Genomic DNA, 23,905 nt, shown 5'->3' on the forward strand with positions numbered 1-23,905 from the left:
CTTCTTCCTTTGTGCGTTTTGGGCAGAGAGTAAAAGTACGGTATAACTGGTGCTTTTGTCTCCAAGTAATCAGCCTCTTTTTTGGATAGCCAATTGTTGGCTTCTGCTTCTTCAATCATCAGGGCTATCGTTCTTTGTAAACGTGCCCAGAATTACCAACAAGGCCTTCCTTTTTTAGGGAATGGCCAGGGCAACCGCAGGTCCAGGCAAAAAGGAGTAACCTGGTCCGACCAGACAAGACAGGTCCAAACCAGAAGTGTCACCAAGGCCAAAACGGGGCAAGGTCCAACGACCTCATCGTGAACTTGACTGAACTAACATTAACCAAAGACCAAGAAAGCGTCCTAAATAAAGGATTAGGCTATGTACCAACTCCCACAATAGACGTCTTCAAGACGAAATGCGAATTGGCAGATTTTTGCCGCACCTTGAAATTTAAAGCTTTTTTCAAGGACGACCAACGACCACCTCAAGAAGATGATACTACCCTGAGAAACAAATCCAACTTTTGCCCACTAAATTCACAGGTACCCATTGAAATTAGTACCTTCGAACAAGCTATAATGAAAGAAGTAGATGAATTGAACCAACAACTTCCTAAACCTTTCCAGAACCTAACCAAGGCAGAAAATCTTGCTCTAACGGAACTAAAAAACAATAAAGACATTGTCATCAAACCAGCGGACAAAGGTGGGGGCATAGTCCTACTAACAATAGAAGGATACGACAGACAATGCATGGACTTATTGGCAGATACTAAATTCTACCAAGTACTGACGACAGACCCTACAGCATGTTTACAAAGAACGATAGCCCTGATGATTGAAGAAGCAGAAGCCAACAATTGGCTATCCAAAAAAGAGGCTGAATACTTGGAGACAAAAGCACCAGTTATACCGTACTTTTACTCTCTGCCCAAAACGCACAAAGGAAGAATGCCACCACCAGGAAGACCAATCGTTTCTGGAAACAATTCCATCCTAGAGCCTCTATCTGAATTCGCAGACCAATATCTGAGACCATTGGTCCAAAAAACTCCTACCTACTTAAAAGACACGCGGGATCTGATCAACATGCTACTCAATTTTGAGTACTCAGAGAACACCATGCTCTTGGTAGGGTTAGACGTCGAGAGCCTCTACACCAGCCTGCCACAACAGAAAACACTAGAGACCCTTGAAACAATACTCTTTAGTACCGATTGGTCTTACAAAACTCCAAGGCATTTTGTACTGGAATGCTGCAGACTGGCCCTTACGGAGAACTTTTTCCAGTACAAAGATGCCCTCTTCCTCCAGCGACACGGCACGTCAATGGGAAGCACCTTCGCGCCGAGCGTGGCCGGTCTGTATGTGAGTACCTTCGAGCAGGCCTATGTACATAATGAAAACAACCCCTTCATTCGTCATATACTCTTTTGGAAAAGATATATCGACGATATTCTGCTAATCTGGCAGGGAGACACAGCATCCCTAAAAGATTTCCACATGTGGCTGAACAGTCAAGATGAATGCTTAAAGTTCACATATATAGCCAATGAAAAAAGTTTGGATTTTTTGGACATCACCATTTTCTCAGAAGGCAATACTTTGCAAACAAGAACGTTTTTTAAACCAACGGCAAAAAACAGTCTGCTATCGTTCAATAGCTTTCACCCCCGGCCATTGAGAGAAAACCTCCCGTACAGCCAGTTCCTGCGATTAAGGAGAAATTGCAGCTCCATGGCAGATTACAAGACCCAAGCCACTGATCTATGCGAAAAACTCACAGTTAGAAACTACCCCAGGAAAGTAATTAACTCTTGCAAAAAACGTGCCAGAAACCAACCGAGAGAGTCTTTACTTGAAAGTCATCCAAAACCGATTGACAACAGGACCACGTGTGTCACCACCTACAGTCCGATTACAAACCAAGTAAAGAAAAAAATTAACCGGAACTGGAAAATCATAACATCTAACACCCTGACCTGGTCAAAACCAAGATTTGCCAACAAAAGGAGGAGAAACATCAAAGATCTATTGGTCCACACCAGACCACCACCAAAGAAAAAGAAAGAACAACCAGGATTATGGAACACCACCCCAGTAACCGGACACTATCCATGTGGCACCTGCACCGCCTGCGCAACCACAGAACCTACTAAGGAATTGCAGCTACTTCCAAATTTTCTGTGGAAGTTAAGAAGGCACACCAACTGCAATACAAGTCACGTCATCTATATGATCACCTGTCCCTGCGGTATGAGGTACATAGGGATGACGTGCCTTAAGGCAAAACAACGACTCTGTGAGCACCGGAGCAATGTAAATTGCAAGAAAACCACAACCAAGATGTCAACCCACTACAAAGAACTAGGTCACACAGTAGATGACCTCCATTGGGTAATTCTAGAGACGCTAGAAACAGTGGACAGAAATGCAGCAAAAATCCTATTCGAGAAGGAACAGGGCTGGGTCCATAGACTCAGAACAGATACCCTGGGCCTCAACGACTCCATCCCCTGGTTATCTTTAAACAGATAACCTCATCATAGGGTGTCCACTTCCTTAACACAATACCACTGAGAAACTGTATGTGCCCTAACCACCAGTGAACTAAGATGGTCCAAAACATGAGATTTAGTCCCTCTGGAGAATTTCCGATTTGTCCAAATGGACATAAGAATTAATGCAAATAGCTGTCTGGTCTATACAATATAAGTCCCTGATCATAGTCTGTAACAGGTTATTCTTGAAACCATCAGGTTGCCCGAATTCTATTAATGTGGTAAACAATTATAACCTCAAAAATAAGGGCCCCCCCCAGTTTGCGCGTATTCTATTAATGTGGTAAACAATTATAACCCCAAAAATAAGGCCCCCCCCTAACCGCAACCCCCCCCCCCCTAGTTAACAACACTATCGGGAAAACTGCTAGTTAGTATTTCCTCTACCTTCATGCCTTTGTAATTAAATCTCCGAGCCCGCAATAATATCCTTACAATTCGTAAGCAAAGAAAGTTTTTGTATGGAATTGAATAAACGTTAAGAACACCTTTTCTATTTTTCAATGCACCAATTTGCGCTATAGTATTTCATCCATGACTATGGACTCGTAGTACAAATCCACCCGGAAATGATCGTTCTCTGATTTCCGGGTGACGAAAGGCAGAGTCAGCACTAGATGCCGGGACGGAGTAGAAGGAACCCAGGTATCCGAAGAGACTGCGTCTTCTCCATACAACAGAACCGCAAGTAACAAATCCTCTTCCTTAACCCCTTTCCTCTTACAATTCCTACAGTGAGGCCTCTCTCGTCCTGCCTTACCCCCCGATGAAGCAATTCCTCGATATAAAAAAGGTACGATAAAATACCACATAGTCTAACTTCCAAATAAGTACCCATTGCGAGTACAGTACGAATCAAGTTACGCGTCTTTGTAATACCTCACCAAATATAGACCCTGCATAGTAACACAACAGATCACAATAAGGAGCACAATTGTATAATGAAAACCGTGATAACAACACGCACGAACAGTGAATAAACATCTGAGCACTGTATGTATGCAGCGTTATAAACGCAATCCACGAGGCGTTTTTATCGAATACCACTTAGTCATCTCACCATAGACCACGCATCAGACTAAGTAAGTCACAGCGAATTTTAGAACTATCGGCACACCACTACAGTATAACCCGAATCACCTCCGCCCGCCGAAGCATGACAATGGAAGAGTTGACGCCAGAAATGAGTGTGGTTCATTGAAAAGCATTGCCATTTTTTAGTTCCTTTTCTAAATCATTAGATTTCGTAAGAGTACTTCTGTACATAACTATATGTTTCCCATACCCAATCTCCCTGTATGTTGTGTGTATGTTTGTCTATCTTTATCCTACAGGTACAATGATGCCTTTACTTCCTGAAGAATCAGGTTAATATACTTTTATTCTTCACACCGTTTTCACCCCCATTGGTCCTGACGAAAGCCTATTGACCTTCTGGCTACCCAAGGCTGAAACATGTTGACCTCTTTTTAATTCTCATATGAAGTGCGCTCGAATTCCTAATTAATTCTAAAGCTGCACGTATAATCTTAACAATTGTCCGAATCCAGAATTATTAAAATTCCCTCTCTGGCTGTCTGGACTTTTTTAGAATCACCACCCATCTCACCACTGTTCTATGATCACTACTGCCTTAAACCTAAGGTAAAACCTCCTGGTGGAGGGTGCACACACAAGAAACGACCCAATGATTACGCACGCACGTGTAAATAAAAGCGGGGACACAGTATATACCGCTGAGAGACACTTCCAACATACACATGTATGAGGGTCATTTTTTTGGGAGATACCAACTACCGACCTGCAAAACCTTGGTTTAAGCGGGACTAGTGATCCTTTCCCCTTCTTGATTATGACATTTACTTACTTCACCATCCTGTGTACCTCTGACTGTGTAGTCAGTGTCTGGTGTTTGGGTGATAGGAGCTAGGGATGTGCATTCACTCTAGACAGTCATTGGGGGGGGGCTTAAGGTGTGTCTGGCCTTGCCTGGGTGACTCATCGCTGGGCTGAATAGACCTTGTCTACATTTAGAGTGGTGGGAGGAGTTTCACTTGCACCTGAATAGGTTGTGTCTCCTTTTCACAATGCCGTCTCTACCCCCTGTGGTCATATTGCACCAGGGAGGATAGGACTGGTTTAGACTAGTTTCAGAGACCCTTACTGCAAAGAGAACACTGACAACATGGGGTATAAGTATTGGGCTTAAAACCCCCAGACTTTAGATTACTTCAAGGAACAAGAGGACCTGGCCAAGAAGAAGAGCAGAAGCACTGTGTGAGATGTGCTGCCTTTTCTGAGTGAGTGGTGTTTTGGCCTGCAGTTTCTGCTTTTGTCTCTGGTGGAAGAAAAGGACTGAATCTTTTTGCCCTGCTGTGGTATCTTGCTGGTGAAGAATCTCCAAGGGCTTGTGCGTGCTGGCCTCTTGTTGGAAATCTCAGGGACATAAAAGATTTCAAGAAAAGAACCTTGCTGGATATTAAAGTGTCCAGCCTGGTGTAGGAGAAGTATTGGACTGTTCTTCCTTTTTTAATGTTGTTGTTTAATCGAAAAACTGCCAGAGCGCCTTATTGCATGGAAGTCCTGTGTGTTTTATATGGGGGAAACTTCCCTCAGCGCTTGGTTTTGTAAGAAGTACATCCAGCTCTGCCGCACCATATCGTAATGCCCCGGGGGACAAAAAGCCTTTGAAATCCCCAGCCAGCATCTAGTGAAAGCTGGCATGTTCCTCGCAGCACAGGTTAAGTGCTTCGCTTTCCAAATACCAAAAGCTCTGCCATGAAGGACCTCTACGTGAAGCCCAGAGGGAGAGAATGCCATTGTAATCAAAGCTGAGCAGCTTGCCTGCTGAGCGAGCACAAGGAATCCTCCAGGCATTGCCTGGCATCTAGCCCCAAGCCTCCAGCAAGTTGCCGAGGACTCAGAAGGAAGCGAGGACTGCCCCTGCAGTGCTGGCGAATGCACCTCCAGCCAGTGCTATTCCTGAGGGAGCCACCTGGGATCCAAGTAATCAGTTGCACATGCCTCTCACCTCAGAGAGCAAGAGAAGAGTGCCAGTCAGATGGAGTCTCACCGGGGGAGTTGCGGTAGGGGCAGCAGAGGAACTCCACCATCACCTGATGTTAGGGCTCTGGCTTACGGAAGAAGATCCCAGTGCGGTTGCCGAACCGCATGGTCGCAGACAGCCAGTCCTTTACTAGGGGAGGTCCACCGCCCACGTTGGCTGTGCAGGTGTCTCCCCTCTGTGCTGTACACATACCTGCGGTCTTGAGCTGCAGTTAACCACCTGAACGCGGGCAGCTGCCTGGATCCCTGGATTGGGAGGGTGGAAGGAATGTGTGAGGTCTCCCCCCTCCTTTATGTTCTTTCTCTGTGGTTGTGTACACACCACAGGGGCATGGAGAGATTAGAAAAAGCTACTGGACGGGAGGGCAACCCTCAAAGGAGGACCCGATCCTGCACAATTTACTTTCAGAAACCTACTGTATGTCCTGTGAAAGCCTCGCAGGAGCGCTGCAGCTGCCAAGTGAGGGTACAAACTGGTGATTGAGGTGAGCATGCAACTACTGCATTTCGTGCCCTCGATGCTATGTGCAGGAGCAGAATGATAATTTCCAGAAATGGTTGTTTTTATAGCGTTGGAATAAACTGTGCACTTTATAGGTTTGTGTTGAAACTCACTACTTCGTGTCTTTACTCTTTGGGTCCAGATATCAAGTTAGGAGGAATCCCCGCAGAATCAAGAGGAAATGCTAGGTACACTCTGCTCCATGATTCCCACTCTAAAACAGCACCAGGGTGGGTCGCAATGGGAGAAGCACTTCGGGTTAGCAGTAACTGAATCTGTATGCAATGCATCCATCTTTTATGTTCAGTGCCTTGAAACAATGAAGCTTGTGCCAGTTTGCTTCACAGACATTTGGTCTACAAAAGACCATTGCTTTCTGCACGATTATTGTATTTACTGCCTGTTTCGCCTTTGGTATTCAACTTCTGTCGTATAACCATTGTCCTTTTGAAGATTTTTTACAGCCGTATTGCCTTCTGTGAATTGCTTCATGGAAATCTATGTACATGTGCTAGTCTTCCCATGCAAGGGGTCCAGAAGCCTAAACAGTCTAGGAGTGTGGTTGCCTTTAATTGGAGATTTACTAGGAGACAGTTTGAATGATTTGAGCCAATAGTTTTATGTTCTAATCCTGCTTCCACATACAGCAAAAACGAAATGGGATGGCGACACAACACGCCAGCCCAGGTCATTTAAAAGAGAAGTTAAGAGGTTAAATGATACATTTATTCTGGAGCTTATTTAAGTAAAAAAGGCTCTGTTAACCAAAGTTCTCTTCAACACTAGAACATCAAGCGGAGAGAATGGACTGAATTCTGTTTATTTACAGTGCACACAAACTCTGGTGAATGTTACTTTGAAAACACAACCTGGATGGCTGTAGTACAGTAGCTGGGCTGAGTAAACATTAGAAAACATTAAAAGAAGTCAATATTTTACCACAAGAGTGAGATGGGGACAGTCGCATAAGTCATGAAGCATGGCACTTGACAGTTTCAAATTTTAATGGTGCTTGTGGCAAGTGGATCGTTTACACGATGATTATATGATTATTTGTTTCTCATTTCCTTCCATTGCGCTCAGAGAAAACACGTTTTCCTGAACACAAAGAATCAACGTATTCAATAAAATGACTCATTCTGCTCTATTGAAATAGGTATCATCTAAATGACTTTCGTTTATATGAATATCTGCATTAGATGAGTTACAAAATTATTTTAAGCGTGTCAAAAAAGCATAAACTTTATTTATATATCTATTCAGGGAACACTGGAATTTTTTGATGGGCTAGGCCTTGTCTTGGGCCCTCCCATCGGAGGAATTTTATATCAGGCGTTTGGATATGAGATTCCCTTCATTGCTGTAGGATCTGCTGTGCTATTCATGGTGCCATTGAACATGTTCTTCTTACCCAGATATGGTAAGAAACATTATTTTATTGTACCTGTTGGAAAGTGGAAGATGTTGGTGGATTCACATAATGAACGTTTTACACAGTTGTTCTTTGCCGCTTAAAATATGTGAGTAGACATTCTAATGTAACCTTTGATTTCTATGCATTGATGTTTGCTCTAACTTCCTGATTTCTTTAGATTCCATAGTGGTTGTGAATAGTTTTAAGGTACCCAAATAAGCTGATTATAGACATAAAAAGTGTTCTTTTCCCATAGGTGTGGTCTCAATCACCCTGCATGAGTCCTGACATTGTGGTATGATTTTCCCAGTTTATCCGTGTTTTGATTACCAGTTAAAACTTGGTTCTAGATCTATGCAACATTGGCTTTCAATGCATTCCTGTATAAATAACAATACTCACCTTTACCTTTCACCTAACATTTTGCCTTGTATTTGGTTTTACAAATCATACTGATGGAGAGCGGTCATTTCTTCTGGTAGTTTCTCAATGCAAAACCCTCATGCTACCTCAAATTTACCGCTCAAAAGGTGTTGGGCCCTTCACACCATGTATTACTTTCAGGAGATTTTAAATAAACCTGAACAGTCAAAAATGCAATTTATTATTCAAGCCAATAAAGAGAGTTGTTGAGTATTTTAAAGGGTTTTATTTTCTAGTCAAAAGTTAAGTTTTTCTCTGACCCTTTATTCATTAGTAAAATATCAATCAGGTTACAAAATTTGGAAAACAGTAAAAATATCAATAATACAGAACACATTACAGTCTGCATATAAGCATTACATGTAGTTATGAAAAATGTGGCGCAAAAGTCTTAAAGAGTTTCTAAGAAAAATAGTCTTGCAAAGCTAATCAGTACTTAAATAGTTTGCAAAAATATGCTATTAAGAGAAATAAATGCATAAATCAAATAAATCTTTTCAGACCTAATTAATTAATTAGTCAAAACATAAACTTAAAGTTTAGCATCAAATCCTATCCTGATCCACTGCACTCTCTGTCTGTCTGTGTCTAAAGAGGAAAGCAGCCCGCCCTTCACAGGCCTCAAAGGAATGTGGCATGAAGTGCCAAGATATGACGTGGAAGCAAGAAACCTCCCCCTGACACTCCTCGGACGCAAGCCCGCCCTTCAGCAATCTCCCGGGATGTTTCTCGTACCTAACCCATAGAAGCCAGCTGAGCTGAGAAAAAGAAGAAGTGCCAGCCCCCATCCAGAGAGGACAGTATTTATACCATAATTATTGGCAGAGTACACAAAGATGTAGCATTTTTCAGGAGAACCTTACGTGATTGGTCAGTCATAAAGGCATGAGGTCACACTTCCCTGACTCATTATAAAAACCTGACTTCACTATTCTTAACAAAAGAAGCATACATGAATAACTACATTTATAAACATTTGCAACATTTACTAGGAAAAATGTTTCAATCTAATTCATCCTTCCTTCCTTCTCAGCGCAGTAGATGGACACTTTTAACTAACTGGTACATTGGCACAGTCACAAGAATGTTGAGTTCAGGTTGTCCTTGACTTTTTGTCATGAGGAAAGCTGCCACAGTCTGCGCATGCTCCCTTCTCATTAAATTGCAAGTCATAGCCTTGATGGATTCACAGGCAGCCATGTTTTGTGTAGGCCCCAAAAATAAAACAAACACAAAGATAATATTAATTTCATGTAAATCAGCCCATTATGTTTCCCTCCCTCATACTAATACCCCTTATAAATGTTTACCTAGCCAAACTATTAGTGAAAAGCAGCTTTTCTATTATTTATGACAACATGCAAAATAAATGTGAAAATAGCATTTTCATGCTTTTAGTGTAACATTTAAAAGCACACACAGTTAATATAGCGCACACAGTTAATACAGCACACACAACAACATGCTTTAATGTTTTAGATAGCTTTTCATGCAAACAAGCATTTAGTCCCTTGTGTCGTGTTTGGTGCATTATTAATTCACACACATTATAAAAAGAGGTGTTATTAACTGAAAATGTTTATCAAAATATGCAACAAGTCAAAGTCTATTAAGACAGAAATAGTGAATGTAGACTATATGGGATGGGCTGGGAAGAGAGAAACACATTCTATTAATCTTCAAAGCTAAAAAGGCCACTTTTCTCTAGACTGTAAAAAATACACATGTTAATTCAGCAAAAACATTTTCAGGCCTCACTTTCATGTTTTTCATGTGCCATGTTTTTAACCTGCACCAAAATGTGCGTGGCAATTTAAATGCAGCCTGTCTAAAGCACAAAAAATAAAACAATGCATGACTGCAGATGAAATCTGCTCCATCAAATCCACCCTTCTGATAATTCAAATCATAATAAAATGATTTATAATTCATCACACATATTTAATTTCACAAGTGACAGTATTTTTTTTTTTTTTTTTTTAAATTGCAAAAGCTGAGCATATAACAATGTTACTTCTATTTCTAAGGCAAACACAAGTTTGGTCTGTAATCAGATCATATATAGCCAAGTTCAATTGTTTTAGTGCAGAGTTCTGTAAGTAGCTTTTTGGAACAGTTAGTCTTCTTTAAAATAAGTAACTAAAATAATAAAAAAGGAATTCAACATGACAGTTTCAGCATTTCTTTGCTCTGTGTCATCAGCTTGCCATCAGAATGGCTCATAAAGTGTGGCATTCTGTACTTTTTCCATGCAAATTAGACTACTTAGGTGCTGAGAAACTCTGGCAGAGCACCATCAATCCTTTGCACTTTTTCAACCAAGGCCTTTCACTCTTATTTTCACTTTGATCAGATTCAGATGTTTCACCACAGCATCTCTCAGATCAAAACCGTTGCATCATCCATTATGCAGATCTTGTGTAGCAGCTGCAATCTGGTGAGAAACTGCACACTGTACATCAACCAGACCTACACAGCAATGGCTAGTGTTCTCCTCAGTGTTTTCCACAAGTGCATTTGCATATGCATTTTCAAGCCCCTTTAGTGTTGCTGAAACACAGTCTTTTGCAAAAGGTAACTCAGTGCTGCCATTGTGTTGCTTTATTATGCGTGACACTTCAGGCAGATAGCTACAATCCATTCCTTGTCCAATCTGTTGTTTTGCACTCATTATCTTTGAGAGCCCATTATGATCTGATTTCAGAGAAACTGGCAATCTATACCTGGGCATCAGTCTTTGCAATAACACTTTTGCCACTATGCAGTTGTCACTTTTCTCAAAAATAGTTCTGATACAACCCTGTTCTGCTTCAAAAACATTATCTTGAGCCTCCTTTAATTCAACTGTGAAGATTCCATTGAATGTACATGCTAACAGAACACACATTTGTGCAACTGAATTAGCATTTCTCTCTCCCATGACAACAGTGACTCTCAATTGAGCAGATATACTGCATGTTATGGTAAGGGCAATCAATTTCGAATTTTGGGCTGGGGTAATTACTAAAAGCCATGAAGCTTTGACAACATCATGTATAAGGAGCACAGCATGTGCTGCTTTTAAAGTGTCACCTTTCAAACATGGGCCATCTACAAAATGGACATTGTTGGGCTGACTCAGATGTTCATCCTTCAAGTCTGAATTTGGCTTTATGCATATTTTCATGATATTTAGACACTCATATTCAGTTTCATCACAATCCAATTCATATGCTGACATTTCTGTGAAGTTTGGGTCAAAGGTCATTGGGCAATACATCACAGACCTTTGAAAACATTCATCTTTTTCAATTGGCAATGAGAGAGCGCAGCCCTCCCTCTCACTGCAAATTAGTGTATTTTCTTTCAAATAAACTTTCATTCCTAGTGCTGGGGCGCGCCATTTTTTCTCTTTCAACTCTAGGAATGCTTTTGTGCAGTTGTTGTCCAATGGAAGCGGATCAGACACACCTGAGTGTGTCAGCCTCAGTAAAGGCTTAGCCACTAGGGAAAGGTATAGTAACCACTCTCTACAGCAGCTAACCATTCCTAAAAAGTTCCTGACTTCTTTCTGAATTTGAGGTGGATTCATCTTGGGAATTATTTCCACTCTCTCTGGTGACACCTTTCTACCTTCCTTTCCAATTTTGTGTCCCAGACATTCATCTTCTTTTTGACAGTACTCCTGACTATTCTCCTGCAATGGCACGGTGACATGAGCTTGGCAAAAATCAATAAAAATAAGCCATTCTTCACCACATGGAATGTGAAAAAATATATTGGCTGGATTCGGTACCACAGGACAACATGGAAAAAATATTCTTTTAATCTCCTGCACTATTCTGTTCTTTTCATTTATTTTCTGTGAACCTATGATCAGAAAGTTACACAAACTTCCAATCAGTTCCATCAAAAAACCTGTTATTGGTAAAATTCCTGCAACTGATGGTATTCCTGAATACATGTCATTTGGTTCTAATTTTAATAAGACATGTTCTGCACATTTTATTAATCTGGCATCCTTCTCTGTGAACTCTCTTATTTCTGTGTTTAATATTTTTTCCAAAGCTGAAGGTAATTTTTCAACTGTCTTTTCTGAAAAAAATGCTACAGCTGTCACTTGTTGGGCCATTTTAAAATGTACATCCTCATCAGGAATCTGAAAAATAGCATTATCTGATGTACAGTAATCTGTGCTGCTTAATTTGCAAAATAATTGTTTTCCTGGTAGGCCTGAGTCACAGAAAACAGTTTTGCCGTTTTCCTCAAATGGGCCTATTTTTGGTGCACATTTTTCTAAAACTGGGTTTGTAATTTCTTTCTTTAAAACTCCTGCAACTAAATCTGGACTTTCCACTGCCTTCACAATGGAATTGGTAAATTCAGAATTGTGAGTGTTAAAACTCTCATTTGCAAAAAGAGCAACCTGTTGGACTGGGTTCTGTTTTTGTCTCTGGAAACAATCCACATTTACTCTGGGCAACTTATTTAAATTAATTTTAGTATTTTCCATATTTTGTGGGACCATTTGTGCTTGACAAATTCCTGCCATTGGTACCTGTACTGACATTTGCATTTGCTTAACTGGCATATTTTGCACCTGCATTTCTCCATGTTTTTGTGCATCATGTTTACATTCATTTTTCTTCTTCCAATGCTCAAATATGTTACAAAGATGGCAAAAGGACACATTTTCCAGCAGTACAACATCCATACCTGAATTTGCACTAACCAAAATACCTTTACTTCCATCCTGTGCTCTTTTAATCTGTACCCAATCAACATCCTTTGCTGGCACTCTGCCCTTCAGGAAAATAATCACTGCTATATTTTCCTCCATAACAACAGAAAATGATGGTGCATTCATGCAAACCCTTTTCACTGTCTCTTCACCTGGCCTTTCCACAACTTTAGATTCAAACCACAATTTAGTCTGCATGGCAATGTAAAAGAACATTTCCAAATTAATGCAGAACTCTTTTAAAAAGTCATCAAATCCATCAACTTGTGGGTACCACAGCACAATTATGTCTCTCAATTGTGGGAATGTGTTCAGAAATGCTGCAAGTTCACTTTTATTCTGTGGCATATGAACATACATTTCTCCCACCATTTCTCTCAATGAGTAAGCAAAAGCTTCTCCCTCATTCTGCTTATTATTTTTCTCAATTATATCTGGTGGCTTCTTTTCCTTATCCAGTTTCCTTGCTAGGTCTGGTGGTTTCTTTTTCTTCTCATGTTTTCTTGCCCACTGGTCTCCTAATTTCTCAAGCTCATTGCATTTAAAACCATATTTTATTTCTGCAATGTGCAAATGCATTCCTGAAGAACACATTTTCTCATTTGCTTCCTCATCCATGTGCACCCTGAAACCTTTCTGAAATGGAAAACTTCCTGAAACATCAGTTTCATATTTATGAGCCAAATCTGTCAGTCCATTATGTGTAGTTAATGCACATGCAGCTGTTTCCATACTCAGGGAAATTAATTCTTTTTCCTGACACTGGTTCACATTTTCATTATTTAAACAGCAGGGATTGTTCATTTCTTCATGTTCACATGTTGAATTTAAAACACTAAGCTGTTTCTCTTTTTCAGGGCCTGTGTTAATATGTTCTCCCATGTTCTCTATATTTTTAATCACTGCTGCTTCCTCTAAGCAGGTTTGAAAAATCCCATTTTCAAATATATTTATTTTATCCTGGGCTGCAGATGTTGTAAATACCATTTTTCCCTCACCTTTCAGTGCTTGGTGTACTTCCTGTTCAATAATCTGTGTGTTCTGAGTTTCTGAACTAAACCCTGCCATAATCACTCCTTCTGCAGCCCTTTGCACCTTTTCAGTAGGGCCCATATTAATTGGGACAGTCATAATTTTCCTAGGCATTATCTGTGCATCTGCAGTTTGCAATTCTTGGACTGAATCAGGCACATTTGAAGCAGTAACTCCTGGAGGTATCACTGTCAGTACTGAATCAACAGATAATGGTTCAATATAAAATGTCTGCACATTTCTCTCAGTCTGTATTTCTCTCTGTTCAACAGAAGCAGTAACCCCTGTAGTATTTACTGGTGCACTATTTTCAGTCTTTTTCATTGGAACCACATAAAGTGGTAGACACTCAGTTAACAATTCATCCATTATTTCATCCCCATAATCATTATTTATTTGAAGCTCTTTGTCAGCATTAATTCCCTTCTCCTGTATATGGTGCTTTACCTTTTTATCCTCACTTGCTTTCTCTCTTGCTGTCTTTTCCCACAGGCTTAAGGCCTCAAATTGTGCAGCTTTAGATGGTGTCTTTATTTCACATAAGACTTCCCTTAATTTGTCAATTATTTGCAATTCAAAAGTACCATCTTTTGGAAACCTCAAAGCACCCTCTTTTTCAGTAATCTTGCACCATTGTTGAACCCACATACATGTGTTTTGTCCCAAACTGGTAGACATAAAATGCACAGGTGTTCCTTCAGGAGCATCACCAATAAAAAACGAATTTTTCACTTTACCTCCTAACAGCTTCTTTAAACCTTCAAACAGTTTCATTTTTGCAATAGTTCAATGCAATTTCTTTTTTCCAAAGCTGTTAATCTCAATTTCAGTCAGTTTTACTCCTACCACTGACCCTCCACAAAATCTTACTTCAATATTTCTCTTAATCAATAACTCTGTTAGTAACAACATAAATACATTCGCTACTCTGTCTGTTGTGCTAAATAAAGGATAGATTTATATTCACTGCGAGTAACACATTCCGCTTACCCTTCACAAAGTAAGACTTTCCGTTTACTCTTCAAACACTACAGGTAAATCCCTTCAGCTTACCTTTCACTCAAGCTCAGAAGAACCTGCTACTCCTTTGGACTTCTCCTTCAGGATATATCTTAGTCCAAAGTTTCACCAGCGAACCCTTTTGCTGTCAATCAAGCTCAGAAGAACCTGCTACTCCTTTGGACTTATCCACTCCGGGATATATCTTAGGCCAAAGTTTCACCAGCGAACCCTTTTGCTGTCAATTAAGCTCAGAAGAACCTGCTACTCCTTTGGTGTGACCCTTTCTAGGTGATATCAGACCAAAGTTTCACCAGCGAACTCTTCGCTATCAATCATTCACACAGAAAATAGTCCCTAATTTAACACTGCCAGCCCTACCTAGCTTCTCAGTGCTATTCCAACAGACGAGTAACCTCAGTGCAGTGTGGCTTCCATTTACCACCCGCTATTCCTTCCCGGGATTCCACAGGTGTGCATACCTGCGTGTTCCAGACAACATAGAACTAGACACTAACTTAACATGAAGAGTTAAAACATGTAATCAATAACCAAAAAAAGTATGTCCTATGAAATTACCAATATAATCAATAACACCATCAATTCAAAATGAGCAAAATGTCACCAACAGTAAAAAATCCTTACTATTTTCAACACTTCAAAAAACATGCTAGCATATTAACAACATTTCACAACCCTATTGATACTCACACCACTTCTTGCATCACCTGCCAGTACTGCTTTGCCAGTCTTCAGGTTCTGAGCATTGGAGTCAGGAATCAGGACTTGGACATTTATCTAACTTGGGCAATTATTTTATTTCCCTCTTAAGGTCAATGATCCATTAGTTGAGTAGTTGATGGTGAAATCAATAATTACTAATCACCAAACTAATCAATAATGACCATCCTCTGCTTACCAAAAACTGATGGAGAGCGGTAATTTCTTCTGGTAGTTTCTCAATGCAAAACCCTCATGCTACCTCAAATTTGCCGCTCAAAAGGTGTTGGGCCCTTCACACCATGTATTACTTTCAGGAGATTTTAAATAAACCTGAACAGTCAAAAATGCAATTTATTATTCAAGCCAATAAAGAGAGTTGTTGAGTATTTTAAAGGGTTTTATTTTCTAGTCAAAAGTTAAGTTTTTCTCTGACCCTTTATTCATTAGTAAAATATCAATCAGGTTACAGAATTTGGAAAACAGTAAAAATATCAATAATACAGAACACATTACAGTCTGCATATAAGCATTACATGTAGTTATGAAAAATGTGGCGCAAAAGTCTTAAAGAGTTTCTAAGAAAAATAGTCTTGCAAAGCTAATCAGTACTTAAATAGTTTGGAAAAATATGCTATTAAGAAAAATAAATGCATAAATCAAATAAATCTTTTCAGACCTAATTAATTAGTCAAAACATAAACTTAAAGTTTAGCATCAAATCCTATCCTGATCCACTGCACTCTCTGTCTGTCTGTGTCTAAAGAGGAAAGCAGCCCGCCCTTCACAGGCCTCAAAGGAATGTGGCATGAAGTGCCAAGATATGACGTGGAAGCAAGAAACCTCCCCCTGACACTCCTCGGACGCAAGCCCGCCCTTCAGCAATCTCCCGGGACGTTTCTCGTACCTAACCCATAGAAGCCAGCTGAGCTGAGAAAAAGAAGAAGTGCCAGCCCCCATCCAGAGAGGACAGTATTTATACCATTATTATTGGCAGAGTACACAAAGATGTAGCATTTTTCAGGAGAATCTTACGTGATTGGTCAGTCATAAAGGCATGAGGTCACACTTCCCTGACTCATTCTAAAAACCTGACTTCACTGCGAAGTATCTCGAAAGGAGATTGTCCTTTTATCACCCGGCCCGGGCGCTCAGATCAGAATCACAGTTTCTGGCTGTTGTGCCGCGCGTCCAAAAAGCTCGCATCGGAGGCCGCTCCTTTGGTTTGCGCGCCCCCCAGTTGTGGAACGCCTTGCCGCTGTCACTTCGTGGTGCTACTAGTCTGTTGGCCTTCAGGAAGGGTCTCAAGACTTGGTTGTTTACTTTATAGGCTTCCTCTCTGTTTATTTTATTCCCTGCTGTTTTTATTGTCGTGTTGTGTTACTTTCTGTAGGTCTCGCTGTGAAAGCGCCAGGATACTCTTTTTGAGTCGCTGCGCGCTATATAAAAAAAATAGTAACATAACATAACATAACATAACATAACTAGTCTTAACAAAAGAAGCATACATGAATAACTACATTTATAAACATTTGCAACATTTACTAGGAAAAATGTTTCAATCTAATTCATCCTTCCTTCCTTCTCAGCGCAGTAGATGGACACTTTTAACTAACTGGTACATTGGCACAGTCACAAGAATGTTGAGTTCAGGTTGTCCTTGACTTTTTGTCATGAGGAAAGCTGCCACAGTCTGCGCATGCTCCCTTCTCATTAAATTGCAAGTCATAGCCTTGATGGATTCACAGGCAGCCATGTTTTGTGTAGGCCCCAAAAATAAAACAAACACAAAGATAATATTAATTTCATGTAAATCAGCCCATTATGTTTCCCTCCCTCATACTAATACCCCTTATAAATGTTTACCTAGCCAAGCTATTAGTGAAAAGCAGCTTTTCTATTATTTATGACCACATGCAAAATAAATGTGAAAATAGCATTTTCATGCTTTTAGTGTAACATTTAAAAGCACACACAGTTAATATAGCGCACACAGTTAATACAGCACACACAACAACATGCTTTAATGTTTTAGATAGCTTTTCATGCAAACAAGCATTTAGTCCCTTGTGTCGTGTTTGGTGCATTATTAATTCACACACATTATAAAAAGAGGTGTTATTAACTGAAAATGTTTATCAAAATATGCAACAAGTCAAAGTCTATTAAGACAGAAATAGTGAATGTAGATTATATGGGATGGGCTGGGAAGAGAGAAACACATTCTATTAATCTTCAAAGCTAAAAAGGCCACTTTTCTCTAGACTGTAAAAAATACACATGTTAATTCAGCAAAAACATTTTCAGGCCTCACTTTCATGTTTTTCATGTGCCATGTTTTTAACCTGCACCAAAATGTGCGTGGCAATTTAAATGCAGCCTGTCTGAAGCACAAAAAATAAAACAATGCATGACTGCAGATGAAATCTGCTCCATCAATACCAATTAAATGTTAGTTTTGTAGATGCAATAGAAGGCATGATACTGTGATACGCAGTATCCATTTGTTTACCACTATTTTTTACAGAGCAACCATTAAAATGCAATATTTATTAAATCTAAAAGTCCTACTACTGCTGGAACCTTAGCAAAGTCTGGTAGAAGCAGCGGGGCATATTATCTAGAGTGGCATTAAAATTATCGCCCCTTTATCAGCAGGAAACTGCTGCTAAAGTGTGAATAAGGGGCTTGATAATATTCCCTAGAGAATTCCTATAGAAGCCCAGGTTAGATGTCTAACCTGGGTTTCTATTGGAATTCTATATTCTATTCTGATGTTTACCCTTAAAATGACCCTCACAAATACTTTGCCTAAGTACCAAAGTAAAGAATTTGGATGCCTTTGGTTAATCATGGCACTGGATAGAGTATAACTTCTCAGACAGTAGAAGTCTATTGCCTGCTTTCCTGTAGCTGGAGGGAGGAGACCTAGGCACTAAAGTGAGGAGGGAGAGACCAGGCTACCTTAAAAATTCCAATGGCACCTACTGGTTAACAAAGACCTGTAGATTAATCTACCTGAGCACTGCCATTTAGTTGATGGAGTGAGAAGAACTGCAGGTGAAGTTTATTTTTCAATGTGAGGACATTTCTATGTGTGATCTGTCCTTTATCATTCTTGGATTGCTGCTTCAGGAGGATTGTCAAAAGCCTGGTGCTGAGATCTTACACTTCGTTATGCCCATGTAGTGGGTGCTCCACTCTTTCATCTGAGCCATTCTGGACACAGTGCAGTTTTAGGCCTATCCTCCAGAACGGCGAGTCCAGGATAGTCAGGCTATGATATAGATGTTTTTATCATCCATCCTGGATTTTGGTGAGACTGACTCTGAGGCTGCTGGTCCTCATGACCTCCTGCATCTTGCTGGTAACCCATGCCTGCTGACATATGCAGACTCTGCAGTAGGATCTATAGTTCCAGTGGGTGCAGCATCAGTGGAATCTCTCCAGCTCGGTCTGGATTGAGGGTGAGGCAACAGGCCTGCAGCATGGCTAACGAACTGAGATTGGGCCAGCTGAGATCGGTCTCCCTTCCCCACCCAGATCTCACAGTGGCGACAGATGCATCACTTCTAGTTTGGGGTGGCCATCCAGGAGAGGTGGAGATCAGGGGACTCTGGTCTCCAGCAGAGACCCAGCTTCCCAACAATTTGTTGGAGCTGAGAACAATCTGTCTGGTAGTAAAAGCTTACCTATCATTCATCAAAGGGGGGCTCTTTCAGGTGTTCTAGGACAAAACCACCCCCGCAGTAATATTACAACAAACAGGGCTGGGTAACGTTGTGGACCCTCCGCCAAGAGATTCTGTGTCTCTGGACCTGGATGGAGTGCCAGGAGAGTTTCATGTTGTTCAGCATATGTCAAGCTCTTTCAACACCTGGACAGATGAGCTTAGTTGTAGGCGCCAGAGAGACCATGAATGGCACCTGTATCCTAAGGTGGCACAGATTATTTTTCAAGAGTGGAGCGAGACTTGGCTAGACCTTTGCGCTACAGCTGAGAATGTGCAAAGTCAATGCATCAGAGCATTGGAACTTCCAAGGCGGCTTTCACTCAGAGACAAATCTCGTCTCAAGTGGAGTTCAAAACTCCTGTGCATTTTTCCACCTATACCGCTACTGCCCTGAGTTCTCAAGAAAATTCTGACTGACTGAGCCTTAGTTTTCTTAGTGGCCCTGGATTGGACTCAGAGGGTGTGGTATCCAGATCTCCTGAGCTTGAGCATTGCTCCTCTGAACAGGCTGTCACTTCGGTAGGACCTTCTGTCACAGCAGCAGAGCAGGGTGCTGCACCCAACCCTGCACACTCTTCATGTGTGGGGACTGAGTGGCAGCAGTTGAGAGGGATTTGTCTTCCTCCCAAAGCCTTTGACGTTATTTTGGCAGCAAGGCCCCGCTACCAAATCCATTTACTCCTGCTGTCGTGAGACGTTTGTGGTATGGTGTTCCGCATGCCAGGTGGATCCCCTTTCTATACCCCTGTCTAAAGTGTTTCTCTTTGTTCTTTCCCTTGTCCAGCAAAGCCTTGCCTTGGGCACTGTCAAGGGTTCTTTGTCAACCATCTTGGCCTTCAGGCAGCGGCCAGATCAACCTTCCCTTTTTAAGTAATGGGTTGTGACTTGTTTCCTTAAATGCTTACAGCATCTTTTCCATCCCACTCCAATGGGATCTGAACCTTGTTTTGTTGTTTTTATTTTTTTCTAGCCACTCCATTTGTGTTCTTTATGGCTCCTTACATCAAAGACTGCTTTTCTGGTGGCTATCACAACGGCCAGGGGGATCAGCAAGGTTTAAGCTCTTTATTTGAAGCCTTCTTACCCATGTTTTTTTCATCCAAACTATTCCTAGGAACGCTTGCCTCTTTTCTTCCTAAAGTGGTACACCCCCTTCCTTGTTGGCCAGAGTATCAGTCTGCTAGCTTTCTACATCTTGCTTCACTTTTCCAAGGAAGAGGAGACACTCCATTGCCTAGACCCTCAAAAAGATCTCTCCTTTTACATCGATCTTACCAGACCCCATTGGATGGATGATCAACTCTTTATTGGGGTTGCTGGGGGAAAGAAGGGAAAGGATGTTCTAAAGCACATCTTCTCCCAATGGATTGTGCTTTGTATCAAAATCTGATATTCACTGGTGAAGAAACAGCCACCTGAAGGGCTGCGTCCCCATTCTATCAGGGCAAAAGCCGCCACCACTGCACTAGCATGCATGGTCCCCAGCCTGGACCCCCTGCACAAATCTACTTAACACTACTGCCTTGACAGCCGGGTCGGGTATGATGGCCTTTTGCCCATTCGGTCCTCCAGCATTTTGTTTTGCCCGTTAGCAGTCCCATCACCAGGGAAGTATTGCTAGGGTATCTATTCTGCATTCTAGCTGTTTGCAGTGGTGAATGGAGAGTCATAGGTCATCTGTGTACCAGTTTGCTTTTAGTCCAGTCTGTGAATGTACAGTGGTTTTCAGCAGGGCCTTGGTATCTGCGTAGAAGGTGATCCAGGAGTTGAAGGTGGTGTTACAGTGTGAGACATTTGGAGTTCTGTGGTCCAGATTTCCACAAAGGTCTTGCTACAATTGCTTCAGACAATTTTGATGGGCATGGTTCTGTATTTGTATCGTTAGGTGGAGGTTGAATCGAACAAGGTATTTGTGGTCCAGGGGGGAGGGGTAGGCTTGTCCATTGTGGTGTTGGAGAAGTTGATGAAAACAGGGGGGAGGTGATGCCTGGCTACGTTAGTGGGGTGCCTTACTTGTTGGGTGAGTCACAGTGTGTTCAGGTCTTCCAGGAGTTTGTTGGTGTTTTCTCAGTGTGGTCTTCCAGGTCAAAGTTATGATCACTGAGTAGGATGAAGGAGCTAGGTTCAAGCACCAGTGGGGTGATCAAGTTCACAATGGTGTTTCTAAAGTTAGATCTTGGTCCAGGAATTCTGTAGACTGGGGCTCATCCCTGCATGGTGTTGCTTGAGATGTTGAGCTTGAAAGACAGGTGTACATGGTGGTCACTGGAGTTTGCAGGTGTGATGGAGGAGTGGATGTTTTCTTTACAAATTATGGCTAATCATCCTCCTGGTTTGCCTGTTCTGTCCTGATCTTTCAGATTGATGGGTTTGGCTATTGTTATGTTCCAGCAGATGTTGGGTTGTGCCAAGTCACGATAAGGAAGAGAATATACGGGGAGAGATGAGTTAGGAGGCCCCAGATTTCAGTGGCATGTTTGACAAGCAAGTTGAGGAGGAGGCATATCAAGGTAAGGTGGGTGCAGTGTGTGTAGGTGGTATGTGGAGCTTGGACATGTGCAAAGGATGACCAAGAGGGTAGCTGGCAGGGAAACATACAGGAAAAGCAGCAGGCAGCGCAGGAGAATGCACCTCCTGTGTAACCATGGGTGGAGTTCACAGAGTTGTGCTACGCGAAACTCCGCGAAGTGGTAAAAAAAAACTGCCGCACTACGCAGATCTCTGCGAGCGGTAGCTTGATAGAAAAATCCTGTTCGCAGTGATTGCACAGTTCTGGCTCCTTGTGTGCGATCATCGTGAATGGCACCATGCACAGCGCAGGCTTTCCTTTTCTGCCGCTCGAGTAGATTTTTACTCGACCGGCACTTCTCAAAGTGAACGGGCAGTTTCTCAACGTGAGCGGTCGCAAGCATATGCGACCACTTGTAATAAGAACCCTGACCCCCCTGCGTTGAGAAATCTGTCCGGGAGGTTTATTTTCCACTCTCACCAACTTGATTTTGAGGATCGCGAACAAGAAAAATTCTCGCTGGGAAGTTGATTTTCCTCGATTTCGCTCGCCAACTTGGCATTGGTGATCGCGAGCGAGGAACAAAACTCCACTCTACTGCACGAAGCGGAGTTCTTGGGAACTCCGCGATCTCCGCGTAACGCGGAGTGCGGAAAACTCCGCAAACTCCGCGAGCAGAGCGGAGCGGAGCTCACCGCCTAGCCTACTCCTGTGCTGGTAGAGGAGGCCCAGTTGCAAATGTCGGAATTGGTGAATGGTGTTCAGAGCATGCTGGTCAGTGTCTGCATAGCATCTAAGGCTGTGGTGGGTGGGAGATAGACCATGAGTCCTCGCACTGGCTGCTGGACAGGGTGAGCACAGGCACATACCATCTTGCCTTGGGTGTGGTTCACATGCGATTTAAACTAGGCCTTACACTTATCCAACTAGCATCAAGTAACTGGTGCACTTACAGATGTTTAGAAAGCAGATTTTATTAACTTTTTGCAAATGAAAAATGAAACTATAGCTAGCTTCTGCCCTGAGGTTCAGGTCTGACATCTGGAGTTTGTTTACCCCTTTGTTCCACTCACTAGTGACAGTACCACATGAAAATAAATGTTAAGGATGAAGATGAGAGCAGGTGTAACAACCACAGGTAAAGATTTTATCATCCTTTAGCAATTAGACGCTATGAAGTTACAGCAGGTAGAAAATGGGAAAGCTAGGTGAGCTTGTTGACCCTAAACTGAGGCCAATATATTGTAAACTATGTATGTATCTAGAGATCATTGCTATGGAAGCACAAAGGCATATATGGAGACTACAGCCATGGTTTCTATGTATCTAGAATTGAGGTGATAATTAATGCATATGGTAATTGATCCTATCCTGATGTGGATTATTGAATGGGTAGCATAATTAACTCTCCTGAGTTCCCCACTTCAAATTGCAGCCTAGCATGGGGAATTGGTGTTTACCACATTCATTACTGAATGTTTTGTATTTGTGTTTTAGCATTTCTTCCTGGTAGAATTCTTCAGGTTTTTAGGTCGAGCCTGGGCAGTGCGTGCGCTACTCTGCAAGGCATGCTGTATTCTATTCAAGTATGGACTTGAAGTTCTGCCTACTCTCCACCCATATTTTTAATTGGTTTGGGTCAAAGGCTGGCTTCTGATTCATTAATATGCTTGTTAGTGCCTCCTTAGTACCGCCTTGTCTTCATTTGTAACCTCTGATGAGGGCTGGCCCTTTTACTTCTGTTGTTACATGGTATGTCTTATTTAGTCTATAAACGCAATTTACTTCAATGAGTTTCTCCTACTGCAGGCACGACATGCTTTGCTGAAACATTCAGCGTGCCATGTCCCCTTTCACTTTCCAAGCAGCCAGGTACAATGGCGGCTGCTTCTTTGAAGTGAAATAGGTCTTGCATTTACAAGAGTCTTAAGCTATTGCCAGTGTAAATGACAATGTCTTTTATTTATGTGTAATTATCAAAACAGATAAATGAAAGACATTGTCATTTACAATGTCAATAGCTTAAAATCTTGCAAATGCAAGACCTATTGCATTGCAAATGCTTGTTTCCTGGTGAAATCTGTTGGCAGAAAACTGTAAAATGTGGTAATGAATCTACAACTCTGAAATCTGATATGTCTGCAAACTTTCATCTGTGCATGAAACAGAATATAAAACACATTTTTATTCAGGTTTAAGAGAAGCGTATATATATTTCAGAAGGCAGAGATAGGTTATGCCA

The 23,905-nt window shown here is 41.5% G+C and overlaps 1 protein-coding gene across 3 annotated transcripts in view; it reads left to right on the forward strand.

The window, feature by feature from the left end:
• Positions 1-23,905, forward strand: part of LOC144761783 (MFS-type transporter SLC18B1-like) — a 1,350,585-nt gene that overhangs the window by 280,820 nt on the left and 1,045,860 nt on the right. For all 3 annotated transcript variants that reach the window (XM_078647026.1, XM_078647029.1, XM_078647027.1), the window contains exon 6: positions 7,377-7,533. In XM_078647026.1, coding sequence (XP_078503152.1) covers positions 7,377-7,533 — 157 coding nt within the window. The remainder of the gene's footprint in view (positions 1-7,376; positions 7,534-23,905) is intronic.

This window comes from Lissotriton helveticus, chromosome 6 (assembly GCF_964261635.1).
Source record: "Lissotriton helveticus chromosome 6, aLisHel1.1, whole genome shotgun sequence".
NCBI classification, from domain to species: Eukaryota; Metazoa; Chordata; class Amphibia; order Caudata; family Salamandridae; genus Lissotriton; species Lissotriton helveticus.